At 40.0% G+C, this 14,877-nt stretch overlaps 1 protein-coding gene across 7 annotated transcripts in view; it reads left to right on the top strand.

Moving 5' to 3' along the window:
- Positions 1-14,877, top strand: part of APP (amyloid beta precursor protein) — a 279,739-nt gene that overhangs the window by 114,767 nt on the left and 150,095 nt on the right. For all 7 annotated transcript variants that reach the window (XM_058731803.1, XM_058731802.1, XM_058731801.1 and 4 more), the window contains exons 4-5: positions 3,724-3,836; positions 6,242-6,435. In XM_058731803.1, coding sequence (XP_058587786.1) covers positions 3,724-3,836; positions 6,242-6,435 — 307 coding nt within the window. The remainder of the gene's footprint in view (positions 1-3,723; positions 3,837-6,241; positions 6,436-14,877) is intronic.

Genomic DNA, 14,877 nt, shown 5'->3' with positions numbered 1-14,877 from the left:
TTTGTTTTAATTAAAAGACTATTTTTTAAAGCAATTTTAGATTCACAGCAGCATTGAACGGAAAGTACAGAGAGTTCCCATGTGTCTCCAGTTGTATCATAGACATTTAAGAATAATTCTTTTAGACATTTAAGAATAATTCTTTTAGAATTAAAAGGGGAAAGAATATAGGCCATATTAAGCTAAACTAGCTTGTGAGAATGGATTTGTTACATTTTTACCACTGCTTTTTAATTCTTTATTAAAAATTGTTAACAGATTTTTGTGGTTTAATTGCTTAAAATTTCTGATGTGGAACATTCTAGTATGTTTCATCAATTTTGAAAGTAATAATTTAAGCAGGGCTGTAAAACCATCAAGCCATTGCCAAATTTTATTTTAATGTTAGAGTACAATGAGTTTCCTATTTTGCCATTAGTCCTGAGGGCTTATTAAATAACCAGTATTTATCCTTGGGGAAAAAAAAGCAATTTCATTTGAGGAGGCATATATTTCTTGGCTATATACATTGTTAGAAACCCAAGAGCATCTTTACAATGCTAAATGGAGGCTCCTTTTGCAAATTAAAAAAATTCTAATATCTTTTTACAAAGTAATGCAATACGTGTCCTTTTGATGAACATGACATTTACCAAGGCGAGTATCTTTCAACAACTTTGGCTTTTTGCATTAAAATCTAGTCTTCTGCAGACTGGCCTAAAGGCAAGTAAAACAAGACCTTCTGTTTGGGAGCTGTTAGCCAGTTTATGCTGCAAGAACTCTTTCAGGTCAAGGTTGAGAGTATCCAATATTTGCTCCTTATTGTCTCATGAACTGAGTTAATAGCCTTGGGCCAGGCATTTGTCTTTCCGATAATTACTTGTAAAATTAAAAAAAAAAGAAAAAAAAGAGCACTTAGTGGTTGGACGTTTGTGAGTATGGCGGTATGGCTTGACTGACCAGAGCCAATAAAGGAAGGAGATACCTTCAAGCCTTTGATCACTTCTGGCCTCCTGTGGCCTTGAAAACTGGGATGCTGAGATACCAAGTATTCTTGCTAACAGCTACAGTTGACTGCCTTTCCTGAGAAACCATCAAGAGTCCACCTGGGGAAGGTGTATTGGCTTTGGAGGAGATTACTTTTATTTTCCATTCTCCATCTCCTCTGGATTTTAGTTTGGTTATTTTTGTTTTGTGTGATCGTATTCTGTACGTGCCCTATACTGTACATCTTACCGTTCAGCTCCGGGACTAGGTTGTCATCTCCTGAGAGTAGGTGGCCTTCAGCACGTGTCTTGGCAGTCTTTTCTCCCGCGGGAAGTGAGATTGATGCTATAAAAGGTCTGCGCACGGCTGTTGTGACGCTGAGGTGCAGTGACGTATGTGACTAGGTGTGTGGGTCCAAGGTGCCCAGGACTCCTGGGTTCCTCTGCCACGCCCCCTACTTGCAGCCTTTGGCGGCTCATATTTCTTGCATTCTCTGTGACTCACAATACGTTGCTCGGAGCATCACAGATTGTCTTAAAAGATTTAAGGAATGACAGGATGAAAGGCTCTTTATCCTCTATGGTTTGGTTAGGTTTTTATATAAATATTATTAATTAGACTAAGTGCTTAAGTATCAGGAAACATCTTGCGTGTTTGAGCCACAAACCGACTAAAGTTTAAGCGCCTTTATAGAAAATTTTAAAGAACTCTTTTCTATAACGGGAATAAACAAGTTTTTTTTTCTGCCCCCCTCTGAGGGCCTCTATTGCTCTTCAGGGTGCATTTCAGAATATTTTATGTTAACACCCTGTGAAAGAAGAAAATGTGTTCTTTGCTGGAGTGTGGACAACTTTTATATCTTATTTGGAGTCATTGGTTTAAATATGTTCTTGCATGTCTTGCCCAAAGGATGGCAGCACCCTACTCTGTGGCCTCCCTGCTTTCCTGGTCCACCTACGCTCGCTTGGTAAAAGAGTTTCTCAGAAAAACAAACTTGAGCATGTCATTCCTGTTTAAAGTATCTTTTGGCTTATGTTGCCTTCAAAATGGTATCCAGAACCTTAAATTTTCCAGGTAGGAGTCCACCATTTTTCTCCAGCCTCATTTACTTCTGGACTCCCTTATCCACTCACCTTGTATTCCAGCCATATTGAACTTTTGTCTCCTCCACAAATACCCTTGCCGTTTTTTCTCTTTTTTACACAAGAAATTCCCTCCTTCTGAAGGGCCTTTTGCCATTCATCCATCCATCTCTCCAGGATGGTCATGTCTGCCAGAACTGGGCCAGGGGTTGGGAGCTGAATGTTAAACAAGACAGGTAACTGTCCTTACATCATGGAGCTTCCATTCATTTCTACACGGCATCCTCCCACGTATCCATTTGGACTCATCTCTGATGTTGTTTCTACTTTGAGTTTTTCCCCAGTGCCTCCAAGCGGATGTGTTCACTCTTTGGGCCCAGTCTACATACGTTACATCTCTTCTTTATCTCTGTTACAGCATTTCGTGTCTTCATCAAGATACCGGTTGCCTGTTGTGTACAGAATCTATGCTAAAAGCTGGGGATACTTGGGGGATACTAAGTGTGGCTCAGTCGGTTGAGCGTCCAACTTCGGCTCAAATCATGATCTCGCGGTTTGTGAGTTCGAGCCCCGTGTCGGGCTGTGTGCTGACAGCTCAGAGCCTGGAGCGTGCTTCGGATTCTGTGTCTCCCTCTCTCTCTACCCCTACCCCGCTCATTCTCTGTCTCCCTCTCTCTGTCAAAAATAAATAAACATTAAAAATTTTTTTTTCAATCTGGGGATACTCTAGTGAACAAAACAAATAAAAAACTAAGCCTGTAGCTTACATATTGGAATTATCCAACTTTTACCCTCATAAGAATGTAAGCATTCTTGTAGGACTTTATGTAATATCTTTATTATATCTGTGGTACCAGGAATGCTAGAAATAATTTGTATGATCCACATTTTCTTTAAAAATACAGCCAAAGTGTAAGGCACAGTCTTCATAATTTAATTGAATTAATCTCTGTGTGTGTGTCACATATATAAACATATGTATGTCTATAATTTTAGGAAGTAGAAAAATGCTAAATTTTGTAATAGTTTACAAATAGATTAAATGTCCAAGAAGGGGAGGGAGGGATGAATAATTATTTATATTGATTCCACCCAAATGATTGCCCAGACAGTGTCAATCTGCATTTTTTTCCTCCTCGTTGTAATTCACTGGAAGCCTTTTGCATGATTAACTTTGCAGTCAGAGATACATGTTAATTACATAAAGATTTGGCTTAAAACATGTAGGAAGTATTTTCTTTTAATTTTTTTTATGTTTATTTATTTTTGAGAGAGAGAGAGCAGGGGAGGGGCAGAGAAAGAGAGGGAGATACAGAATGTGACACAGGCTCCAGGCTCTAAGCCGTCAGCACAGAGCCTGACATGGGGCTCGAACTCAAGAACCACGAGATCATGATGTGAGCTGAAGTCAGAAGCTTAATCGACTGAGTCACCGAGGTGCCCCATGTAGGAAGTATTTTAACCATCAAGGTTGATATAGCAAGAAACTGGGCTCAGGACACAGGACTCTACATTGTAACAGTACTTGTCTTTCAGTACTGGATTGATTACTTGGTCATTCAAAAAGCTGTATAATTTCTGAAGTACTTTTAGCCCTTCTTTGCTTGATATCAGCCCAGTGATAAGACATCTGTGATGCAGATGGAATGACACGAAGTGTTTTCCTTTCTTGCAGTTGGCGAGTTTGTAAGTGATGCCCTCCTTGTTCCCGACAAATGCAAATTCTTACACCAGGAGAGGATGGATGTTTGTGAAACCCACCTTCACTGGCACACCGTCGCCAAAGAGGTACCAGCCATACATTTGTTCTTTTAAAGTGAAGATTTCCTAAGGAGACGTGTCACGACATGTTAGAATATATTTTCAGGCAATAGCTATGTTGATAAACAAGTTATATTTTTAAAATTTTATTTTTTAAGGATTTATTTATATTATTATTTTAATGTTTATTCTTGAGAGACAGAGAGAGAGAGAGAGAGAGAGAGAGAGAGTGTGTGTGCACTAGCCAATGGAGGAGGGGCAGAGAGAGAGAGAGAGGGAGACACAGAATCCGAAGCAGGTTCCAGGCTCTGAGCTATCAGCACAGAGCCCGACGCAGGGCTCGAACCCATGGACTGCAAGATCATGACCTGAGCCGAAGTCGGACGCTCAACCGACTGAGCCACCCAGGCGCTCCTTATTTATTTATTTTTTATTATTTATTTTTGAGGGAAAGAGAGAGACAGAGTGTGAGCAGGGGAGGGGCAGAGAGAGAGGGAGACACAGAATCCGAAGCAGGTTCCAGGCTCTGAGCTGTCAGCACAGAGCCCGACGCAGGGCTCGAACCCATGGACTGCAAGATCATGACCTGAGCCAAAGTCGGACGCTCAACCGACTGAGCCACCCAGGCGCCCCTATATTTATTTATTTTTTTTTAAGAACTGTCGAGGAGTAAACTCTGAGGAGTCCAAAACAGATTTAGTTAGCTAGATCTATTATGTGTCTATGCCATGTTGTATAAATCAGAAGCTAGAATCTTACACTGCATAAACCTTAACATACACCTTTTTCCCGATGATTTTTTGCCAAAGTATTTTTTTTAGCCAATTGTTTTATTTTGGCATATACAAAGCTTTTGTAATTTGACCTTTTTCCCTGTCGTCTCTTGGGGAATACAGTGGAGGAAGAGGAAGTAGCCTGTCCAGTACCAGTGGTCTCTTCGGTTCCGCCATCCAATTTTGTGTTTGCCACACCATATTGCCACCTTCACTTTTCCACAGTGGTTGTCAACACTGGATTCACCAGTGCACACCTTTGTCAACCCCTGCTTTTGGCAAAGTGGACAAGACCGAAGACAATTAGCATAAAAGGTCCCTTTTTATTATCATCTTCAAAAGTGCTTTGTGCCTTGATATATTATGAAAGTGTTCTCATAAGTGTATATCGTTTTCGAGGAAGACCAGTCTCCTAGAATTAGGCTCCTTTGTCTAGTGTAGTTCATTGGTTCTCAAATGCAGTCAATTTTATTTCCTCCTCCTTCCCCAGGTACATATGCCAACGTCTGGAGACATTTTTGATTGTCACAGTTGGAAGGGGAGGTGTTAACTGGCATTTGGGGGGTAGAGGTCAGAGATTCTACTAAACATTCTTCAGTGAACAAGACAGCCTCTCCTCCCTCTGTCCCCTGTCCCCAAGAATTATCAGGTCCAAAATGTCAATAGTACTGAGGCTGAGAAACCCTGATCTGGCTCACATAGCTTTGAAGTTGTTAGGCAGAAAACACCCCTTAAGAGTTAGCATTAATTTTGCCTTTTATTTAAAAAAAAAAAAAAAAAAAAAACTTCTAATTTACTGTAAAACAAAATTTTCTTTATAAAAAAGAAGAGCTTTTTCGATCTTAAAAAAAAAGACGAGATACTTTGAAGCTTAGCTACCCATCTAATAACCTCATTTTCTTTTCTTCTTGAGTTAAAAAAGAAAAAATTGTTACTAAGAAAGAAAAATGACTTTAATTCCTATGAGGTCAAAATACAGTCTGTAATATTTTCATTGTTTATCCATATGTGTTGAATTACTAATCTTTCCTCTGTCACCAGTGGATGCCTTCAAAGCTTTATGTTAATCTCGAGTTGTGCAAACCTCACAAATCCCAGGAAAGCAAAAAAGATGTTGAAAGAGAAATCTCTAATTTAGACTGTAAATTTTGATTCATAGCAGAGGATAATTTCTTTTCTTCCCAGGATTGTTATTCTGGAAGTGAGCCAAGAGAGTTCGAATTTTTAGAGTAAGATACATCCAAGTGAGAGAAACTTCCATCTGTAACGGAGATGGAAGTAAGCTGGGGATGTACATCGGGCCGTCACGTCTTCCTGATACGCTAATGACGCAGGAAAGCACTGGTTCTCTGATATCTATTCACAATACAGTTCTCTTCTAGATCCTTTTTCCCAATTAGTTTCCATTCCGGTTGTTTTTTATTAATTTCCGTAATATCACAACGTAGCCTTCTTAAATAAGTAATACGTAGGTTTTAAAATAAGGGTGCCAAAGTGGTCTGTGCTCAAGACACTTGTAAATCCACTCAAAAACGCAGATGGTCCTTTGCGCTGTCCAACCGGCCCTTGGTACGTTGGGTCTCTGTCAGTTACGAGATTGGGGCTTTTCTTACAAAGAAACCAACGCACTCTCGCTGTCTCCTCCTTACCTTGCTGTAGACCTGCAGCGAGAAGAGTACCAGCTTGCATGACTATGGCATGTTGCTGCCCTGTGGAATCGACAAGTTCCGAGGAGTGGAATTTGTCTGTTGCCCGCTGGCCGAGGAGAGTGACAATATTGATTCGGCAGATGCAGAGGAGGATGACTCGGACGTCTGGTGGGGCGGAGCAGATGCAGACTATGCCGATGGGAGGTAAGGTGGCTTTTGTGTTTGCTCACTCGTGGACGCCAGAACGTTCAGATGACAGTCTTGTTTCTTCTACAGGTGTATCTTCCCGTTTCTCGTTAAAGGGATCTCTGCCCACTCCTGTCCAAGTTTGCTTGTGGGAGGGAAATAAAATCTAAACCACGAAGTCCTATTATGGTAATGGCCACCCGTGTAACCTAATTGATCAACCACCACTGAGTTACTTTTAGCTGTTTTATGTCAGTGTCCAAAGTTGGGATCAAAATACCACTGATACTATAATAGGTAGTTCTGTAGAGAATTGAAATCTGAGTGAGTGACTGGCATTCTGTTTTGGTCTATAATTTAGAAATATTTTCTAAACAAGATTTTGGAATTGCTTCATCAGTCAGTAGCTAAGTCTGAATTTTTTGTTAGAAAGGTTGGTTTTGTCTTTTGGTTCATTTTTGTCAGGTTTTTTGGCATTTAATCATCTCTTTGTGCACGACGTCAGAGGCATTCATAAATGTTTGCTTAAAGTTCTTTATCTTTGATTTCATGATAGTTAAAAGAATTGTATTTTCACCTCTTTGGGATCTTAAACCCATAACTTCTAGATTCTTATGTTTTATTAAAAGCAAACCTCTATATTCACATCATCAAGTTATAAAACTAGAAGTTGGGGGTTAGAAAGGTTACCTGCTTTAGTCATCAGTTTCACGCTCCATCATCCCCCAGTGGTGATGATTATCTCATTTCTCCTTTTCCTTCAGGAACCCCTCAAATGTTCTCTGGTGTCACAGGTTTTCCAATAGAACATTAAGTATGAATTTGCTAAGACTGATGGTTATTAATATAAAGTTTTCTGACTTACAGAGTCAGGTACAGATCTTTTATAATGTATTTTGTAGAATTTAAAAATTAAATTTAAAAAATAATTTTACAAAAATACAACTAGATGTTTCAAACATATAAGGCATCCTAATTGTCATTTCTTACCAGTTTAATAATATCAGGTTTCCCTTTAGTGGCTATTTTCCAGTTTTACCGTAACTTTTTTTGTTAGTTAAGCTCTTTTGTGTTCCCTCTTTGCTAGATTGAGAAAAATTGTGTTCAGTGTAGCAGGATATGGAGCTAAATAAACAAATCGGGGAATTACAAGAGAGAAAGAAATAAGGGAAAAGCCAACTGTATGCTTCACAATATTTCTCTCTGTAAAAGTTGGAAGTTCATTAGAATAAACTCCTTCTCTGAGGCCATTAACCCCAGGGAGAGCAGGACTTGCCAATGGGAAACCATCTGAGCTCTTTTTCCACAGGATGGATGGATTGTGTTCTGGGCCATGGCTGGGCCCCCACCGGTATTCCATGAGCCGGGTGTAGAGAAATGTCTGTTGGTTAGGGTTTAATGGCTGCTTTGTCTAAAAGTTGGAATTGCCTAGTTCTTTTTGCTTTTATGATAGTTTTTTTCGTATTTTTCTTCAGTCATATCTAGATTTGAAAGTTTCAGAGTGAGTTCTTGAAAAAATTCTTGTCATCGGGGCTCTTACTACATTATGCCAGTGCAATCAGTATTGAACAGGGAATTTGAAGTTGGACAGCCATTTTCTTTGTTCATAGCCTGTTAGATACTTGATCATTCCACATCACTAAATTGACTCCGTACTTCATCAACAACCCAAATAATGGCGAGTAAACCAAGAGAGCTCCATGATTGCTGTTAAAATTAGACAGCTAGCTGTGCACTTGTAACCCTGTATCAAGGTTGGTGACCAACCATTCATGACCATTCATATAGAAGGGACTTCTGTAATCAAGAGTGGGTATTTTGGGGCACCTGGGTGGCTCAGTCGGTTAAGTGTTTGACTCTTGATGTCAGCTCAGATCATGATCTCACAGTTCACGAGATCAAGACCCATATCAGCCTCTGCACGGACAGTGTGGAGCCTGCATGGGATTCTCTTTCTTTTTCTCTCTGCCCCTTTCCTGCTCATGTGCATGTGCACCTGTTCTTTCTCTTGCTCTCAAAATAAATAAATAAAAAGAATGGATATTCTTGTTGTATCCTGAGAGTGACAGGCTTTTGCCAGGGTCTCTTTTTTCCCTCAGTTAACACTTTTTTTTTAATGTCTTGTAAAACCTACTTTCTGGGGCGCCTGGGTGGCGCAGTCGGTTAAGCGTCCGACTTCAGCCAGGTCACGATCTCGCGGTCCGTGAGTTCGAGCCCCGCGTCAGGCTCTGGGCTGATGGCTCGGAGCCTGGAGCCTGTTTCCGATTCTGTGTCTCCCTCTCTCTCTGCCCCTCCCCGTTCATGCTCTGTCTCTCTCTGTCCCAAAAATAAATAAAAAAATGTTGGAAAAAAAAAAAAAATTAAAAAACCTACTTTCTATTGGGAATAGATTTTTTTTTTCCTTCTGCAATCCCTTCAACTTTCTGACCTAATTGAAAGCATTACTAACATGATATCTTATGAAAACCTTCTCAGTGGCCCTTTCTTTTCCTACACCCCTTCTCACCAGTGTTGGAAAGAGATCCATAGGGCTTCCTCATTTATTTATTACTGTTATTCAGTAATTAGATTCTTTGATATCCAATCTCTCTGGTTAAAACCACTGTCTTCTGTGGCAGTCACCAAACTATAGGATGCCAGTGTATTATTCTTTAATGTTGTTTGTTGCTTTTTTAATTTGCTATATTACCTACAACTAGGGCAACTATGCAATATATTATTCAAACCAGATTTGACCCTAGGACCACAGTGTATAAGCACAAACTGAGCTATATGGTCATATTAGCTATCTCTATCTTTAGCCATATCACCATCCAGGTTGGCAGCTAGCTGAAATGCTAGCTGGCTCCTTCCTAGTCCCCTTTATTTAAATTCCATTTCTGCTGGCTGCAACACAGATATCCCTTGGACTCTGTCATCACTTAGAAATACTGTACCCATAGGGTTTGTCAGCTTTGCCATTCCTCTCTGACCAGGATCTTCTCATCTTACACCCAAAACACTCATTGAGTCTTCTTGAATTTCACCCTGCTTTCATAATCCCCTCCCCAATTCAGGCTCTTAATCCATTATCCTCTTTTTCTTTTCTTTCTTTCTTTTTTTTTTTTTTTTTTTTTCTGTTTTGGTTGGGAGGGAGGGCCCTTCCTAATGTGGATGGACCCGATGGGTAACCATTTCTACATATTCATTTGAATATCCTGGAGTTGTCGATACCTGTCACATTTTCTTACCAATTTTTGTCAATCTTTTGTATTTGGGAAAAAGTAGTTTCTCCCTTTTAATGCTTCCGAGTTTTGTAAGGTTGATGTATCATGTCATGTAACCCTACCAGTTAATTTTATTTGTTATTCATGCTGTAACATCAGCTGGGATCTTAGTGTTAGTAGATGTGTCTAATTGTCATTATTTGATGACCTATCACCTTCCACATAGTAGCTGACCCAAGCCACCTTCATTCTCCTTGGTTCCTGGCATCACTCTCCTTCATGCTCCACACATGACCCGTAAATAGTCCCTTATCATGAATTTCTGCATCATGGTACCTGGGAGTTTATAGGTGCTTGTACATGTTTGTTGAGTAAATTCATGAATTTTCTTGATATCGGCTTGAGGTATCTTGAGAGGTACCTCAGCATCTTTCTCTTTCTACCTTCTTCCATTTCTTTGTTTCCCATTTTCCCTGTTATGATTATGTTCTAGCTGAACACAACTTGATTACCTCCACTCCTTTTCTTGGATTTTTTTAACAAAATGTATTCAAGACTTTTTTAATGTAGTTTTAGGGTGACTCAGTTGAGTGTCCGACTTCGGCTTTGGTCGTGAATTCACAGTTCGTGAGTTCAAGCTCCACATCAGGCTCTGCGCTGACAGCTCAGAGCCTGGAGCCTATTTCAGATTCTATGTCTCCCTCTCTCTCTCCCCGCCCCCCCCCCCCCAATTGCTTGATCTCTCTCTCTCTCTCTCTCTCTCAAAAAATTAATGTTTAAAAAAAATTTAAATAATAAAGTAGTTCTAGGTGAGCAGAATGTACACAGAGGTCCCAGATATCCCCGCCCCCCCTCATACATGCATAGCCTCCGCATCATCAACAGCTCCCACCAGAGCAATACGTTCGTTACAAATGACACATTATCATCCCACTTCCCTACTTTCCAGTCAGGGCCCAGCTCGCCCTTGGGGTACATACTGTGGGTTAGGACAGATGCGTAATGACATGTACCCATCCTCACGGTGTCGTACAGAGTATTTTCACTAAAATCCCTTTGTGTTTCCGCCTGTTCATCCCTCCCACCCTTCAGCCCCTGGCAACCACTGATCTTTCTCTTGTCTTCGTAGTTTCACCTTATCCAGAATGTCACATCATTGGAATCATACAGCATGTAGCCTTTTTCAGATGAGGTGCTTTTGCTTAGTTAGTAATATGCATTTAAGATTCCTTCATGTCTTTTCATGGCTGTCTTTCTAGCTTGTTTCTTTTTAGTGCTGAATAATACTTCATTGTCTGGATGAACACAATTTATTTGTCCATTCATCTACTCCAAGACAGCTGGATTGCTTCCAGCTTTGGGCAGTGTGAATAAAGCTGCTGTGAGCATCCATGTGCAGGTTTTTGTGTGAACCTAAGTTTTTTGTTCCTTTGGGTAAATACCCAGGAGCCCGATTGCTGGATCATATGGTAAGAGTATGTTTAGTTACAGGAAAGCGGCAAACTGTCTTCCAAAGCGGGTGTCCTATTTTGCATTCCCACCAGCAGTGAGTGACAGTTTCTGATGGTCCACTTCCCCACGAGTTAGTGGTGTCATCAGTGTTCTAGATTTTGGCCATTCAAATGGGGGTGTAGTGGTATCTCGTTGCTTTAATTTGCATTTCCCTGATGACATACAACATGGAGCATCTCTTCATACGCTTTATGCCATTCACATATCCTTTTTTTTTTTTTTTAAATTTTCAGTCTTCCTTATCATTTATTTGCTCCTTCACCTCTACCCACAGAGTGCTGTTTGTGTCCCGAACTGACACTGCCTGAGTTCAGATCGTCATTTACTGGCTACTAGGCTAACTCTCATGACTGTCCCTTACTACCTCAGAGGCTCACTTGCCCCGGTTAACCTTGGTGCTTTTTTTTCTTAAAGGACTCACCATACCTTGACTTCTTATTACTTGGCATTCATTCTACCTGACCCACAAACCTCTGTTTATTCTCTTCCCAGATCATTCTCCATGCCTGAGTCATGTTCCCATTTTGCGTTTCTGATCCTGTTGACACTTGGTAGAAAATACTGGATGATTCCTGCAGCCTATAGGAAAGTTCAGATTCCCTTGCAGGCCATCCAGAAGTCATTACCTGGCCCTAGCCTGCATTTCACCATTCTACGTGTGCCTCACCTTACCTACTGCACCTGCACACCTCGACCTTTTCTTTGCCTAGGCTATCGATCCCACCTTTCTAACCCCTTCTGCAATCAAATGCTCTACCCCTGAGCTATACCCCCTCTAACCCCTTCTGAAAATGTGTTTCCTTTTTCAGAAGATGGTCTTAACACGCCACAAAGACATTTGTCAATTCTAAAGTGCTAGACCTGTAAAATCCTATGTATTTTTTAACATTCACCCCAGAAGACCCCTCTTTTACAAGTCTGCTCTGACTATCCCTCGAAATACTTTGCTTCACTGTCCTACCCTTGCTTTGTATTATTTTATTTATATTGAGTTTTCTTCCAGTTGATTGTAGTCATTTCTTTCTTTATCTGACACAATCTAACCTGTAGTTTATGTACCAAAAATGTCTGGCACATTGGTCTTCAAGAAATATTAGCCAAATTCAATTATTTATTTAAAAACCTTTTCATAGCTTTTGGTAAGGACTTCATGGCCCATAAATAGATGTTATAGACACGCTTGTGTTTCAGCTCAGTTGTGTCCCTTAGAAATATAAGGTGAGCCACACAATGCACATTATACTTTCTAATAGCCACTTTTGAAAATAGCAAGAAAAAGCTGGTGAATCCATTTTGATAAGATTTAATCCAGTATATTCAAATATTATCATTTCAACATGTAAATAATCTGAAAAAGTTGTTAGTGAGGTATTTTGTGGGGTTTTTTGTTTGTCTCTTTCATACAAGTCTTTAAAATCTAGCACATGCTTTTACGCCTATAGCCCGTCTCATTGGGACTTGCCACATTCCAGGCGTTCTGTGGTCACACATGGGTGGTGGCTCCCGTACTGGACATCATAGCCCTTGATACTTCAGATTTCGAATCACTCTTTATTTTCCGTTAAGACAATGGGTTATATAGCCAGTAACACATTCTAAGGTGGAATTCTTACTTTTTTATTACTTTTGTAACTGTCCGTGTTTTTAAAATTTAAAAGAATTGTTTTGAACTTACTATGGTTAGGGTATCCGGTTCCTTGTATCACTTCATTTTTTCAGTGTTTTTCTGTTAGCCCTGCAGGCGTGTATTCCTTTATCCGCATCTGGCAAAGCAAGTGGGAAAAGGAAGAGCTTTTGCATCACTGACCTGCCCACAAGCTGGGCTCCTGCCAGCTGGCAGCTTCCCAGTTCCAGGAGCTAGCCCTCCTTGTGACACTTGAAATGCAGAATCAGTACAGGAATTTGACACATCTTTCTTAAAACTTCCTCTGGGGACACCATATGACAGTTTTTGAAGAGGAGAAAACGTAGCGTTACTCTGATCCTCCCAGAAACAAAATTTGACCCACAGTTGAATACACTTTGTTGGTTGGTGGGTAATGAGATTTGTTTTGGTAGGAGGTGAGGGCTTTCCTATGGCTAATGCGGCATTTAGAAGAACATTCTTGGTAGGATGAGCTCTGTTAATGACCTTATTGAAAAAGAGGTTAGTCTTTCGAAAGAATGAATGTGGACAAATCAGTTATTTGTAAAGTTCTTTGGTAAATAACTCAGTATTTATCTCTCCAGTGTTAACAGTGATTAAGTTCTCAGACCCCCTCAAAATACCTTTTTATGCAATCAGTAACGTAGCTTGCTTATGTTAATAGGATTCAGATTCCAACTATCATGGGTAAGAATTTTCTATTGGAAAATTCATTAGAAAACTAACATACGCAGTCTGGCCTTGCGAGTGCAGATCTGGGGTGCAAATTTGCTCCCACCTGGATCCATAGAATACAACCGAAAATCCGTATCATCCACGGGGCTTGTTGAATTTGTACAGCAGATAACATAAGGGAAGACCCTAATAACAGCATTTGCCCTCGTGGGAGTGGGTCCTTCCTCTCCAAAGTAGGTCCCCACATTGTTTCCCCCCCAAACAAAATCTCAAATGATATAGCTTCTTGTTTTCAGGGTTGCAAACATAGATGAGTCTGTTTCGAGAGGTAACCTAGTGTATCTTCTTAGATAATGAGAGGATATTTCTTTCTTTTTAATTAAAAAAAAAAAAACACTTAAAATAGATCCAGATGACTGATTGCTTTTGACTGCATCTCACTGTGCCCTTCTTTGAACTGTATTTTGTAGCTCAGGAGAGTTTTCTTTCATTGATTAAGGTTTCCTCAACAGTGTGTGTGTATGTGTGTGTGTACACGCATATGTGGGCACCTGGGAACACACAATATCTTAACAGCACTCACTGAGCCCAGGCAACTGAAACACTTCTGTCGGCCTTGCCCTGCTTTGTACCATAAAAGCCAGCCCAGCACCACTGACTTATCAAGGTACTGAGGACCCTTTATATTATTATGATTTCTTATACTTGAAATTATCTTACAAAAGTAAGAATAAAGGGATAGTGAAAAATAGCTTTGTTTAGAAATTTTAATAAGAATTAATATAGTAAAGGGCCACCTTTATAGTAAAGGGGCACCGTATAGTAAAGGGTGGCTCAGTCGATTAAGGGGCCAACTTCGGCTCAGGTCATGATCTCACAGTTCATGAGTTCGAGCCCCTCGTCAGGCTCTGACGCCTGGAGCCTGTTTCAGATTCTGTGTCTCCCTCTCTCTCTGCCCCTCCCCTGCTTGAGCTCTGTCTCTCTCTGTCTCTCAAAAAAATAAATGTTAAGAAAAAAATTTTTTAAGAATTAATATAGTAAACATTTTAATTTGAATTAAAATTTGAGTACGGTAAACCCAGATTTTTGCTACATCTTTTCTTGATTTTGAAGGTAGAGATTTCTGAAACGGGCAGTATTTTGTTTTTAATGGAACTAGCTGCTCAACAGTCACCTGCTGCGCATGAACCTGGGCTATATTCATCTTAAAAATACCTACTGCAGATTTAAAATACATCTCTATTAGGTTACATCCTGTTGTACTTGTTGGTTTTTTTCTTGAGTTTTCACTTGATAATTGTAAAAAGAATCAATACTTTAAAACTTGGAGAGCTCACAATTTTGTTGAAGAGACGAGCCACTTTCTGTCCATTATTACAAAATATTTCTAAGTTTGGATATATAAATCCCTATGAGATTCAT

The sequence above is a fragment of the Neofelis nebulosa genome, chromosome 5, assembly GCF_028018385.1.
Source record: "Neofelis nebulosa isolate mNeoNeb1 chromosome 5, mNeoNeb1.pri, whole genome shotgun sequence".
Classification (NCBI taxonomy): Eukaryota; Metazoa; Chordata; class Mammalia; order Carnivora; family Felidae; genus Neofelis; species Neofelis nebulosa.
Note: the sequence above shows the minus strand (reverse complement) of the source record. Positions and strands in the feature narration are given on the sequence as shown.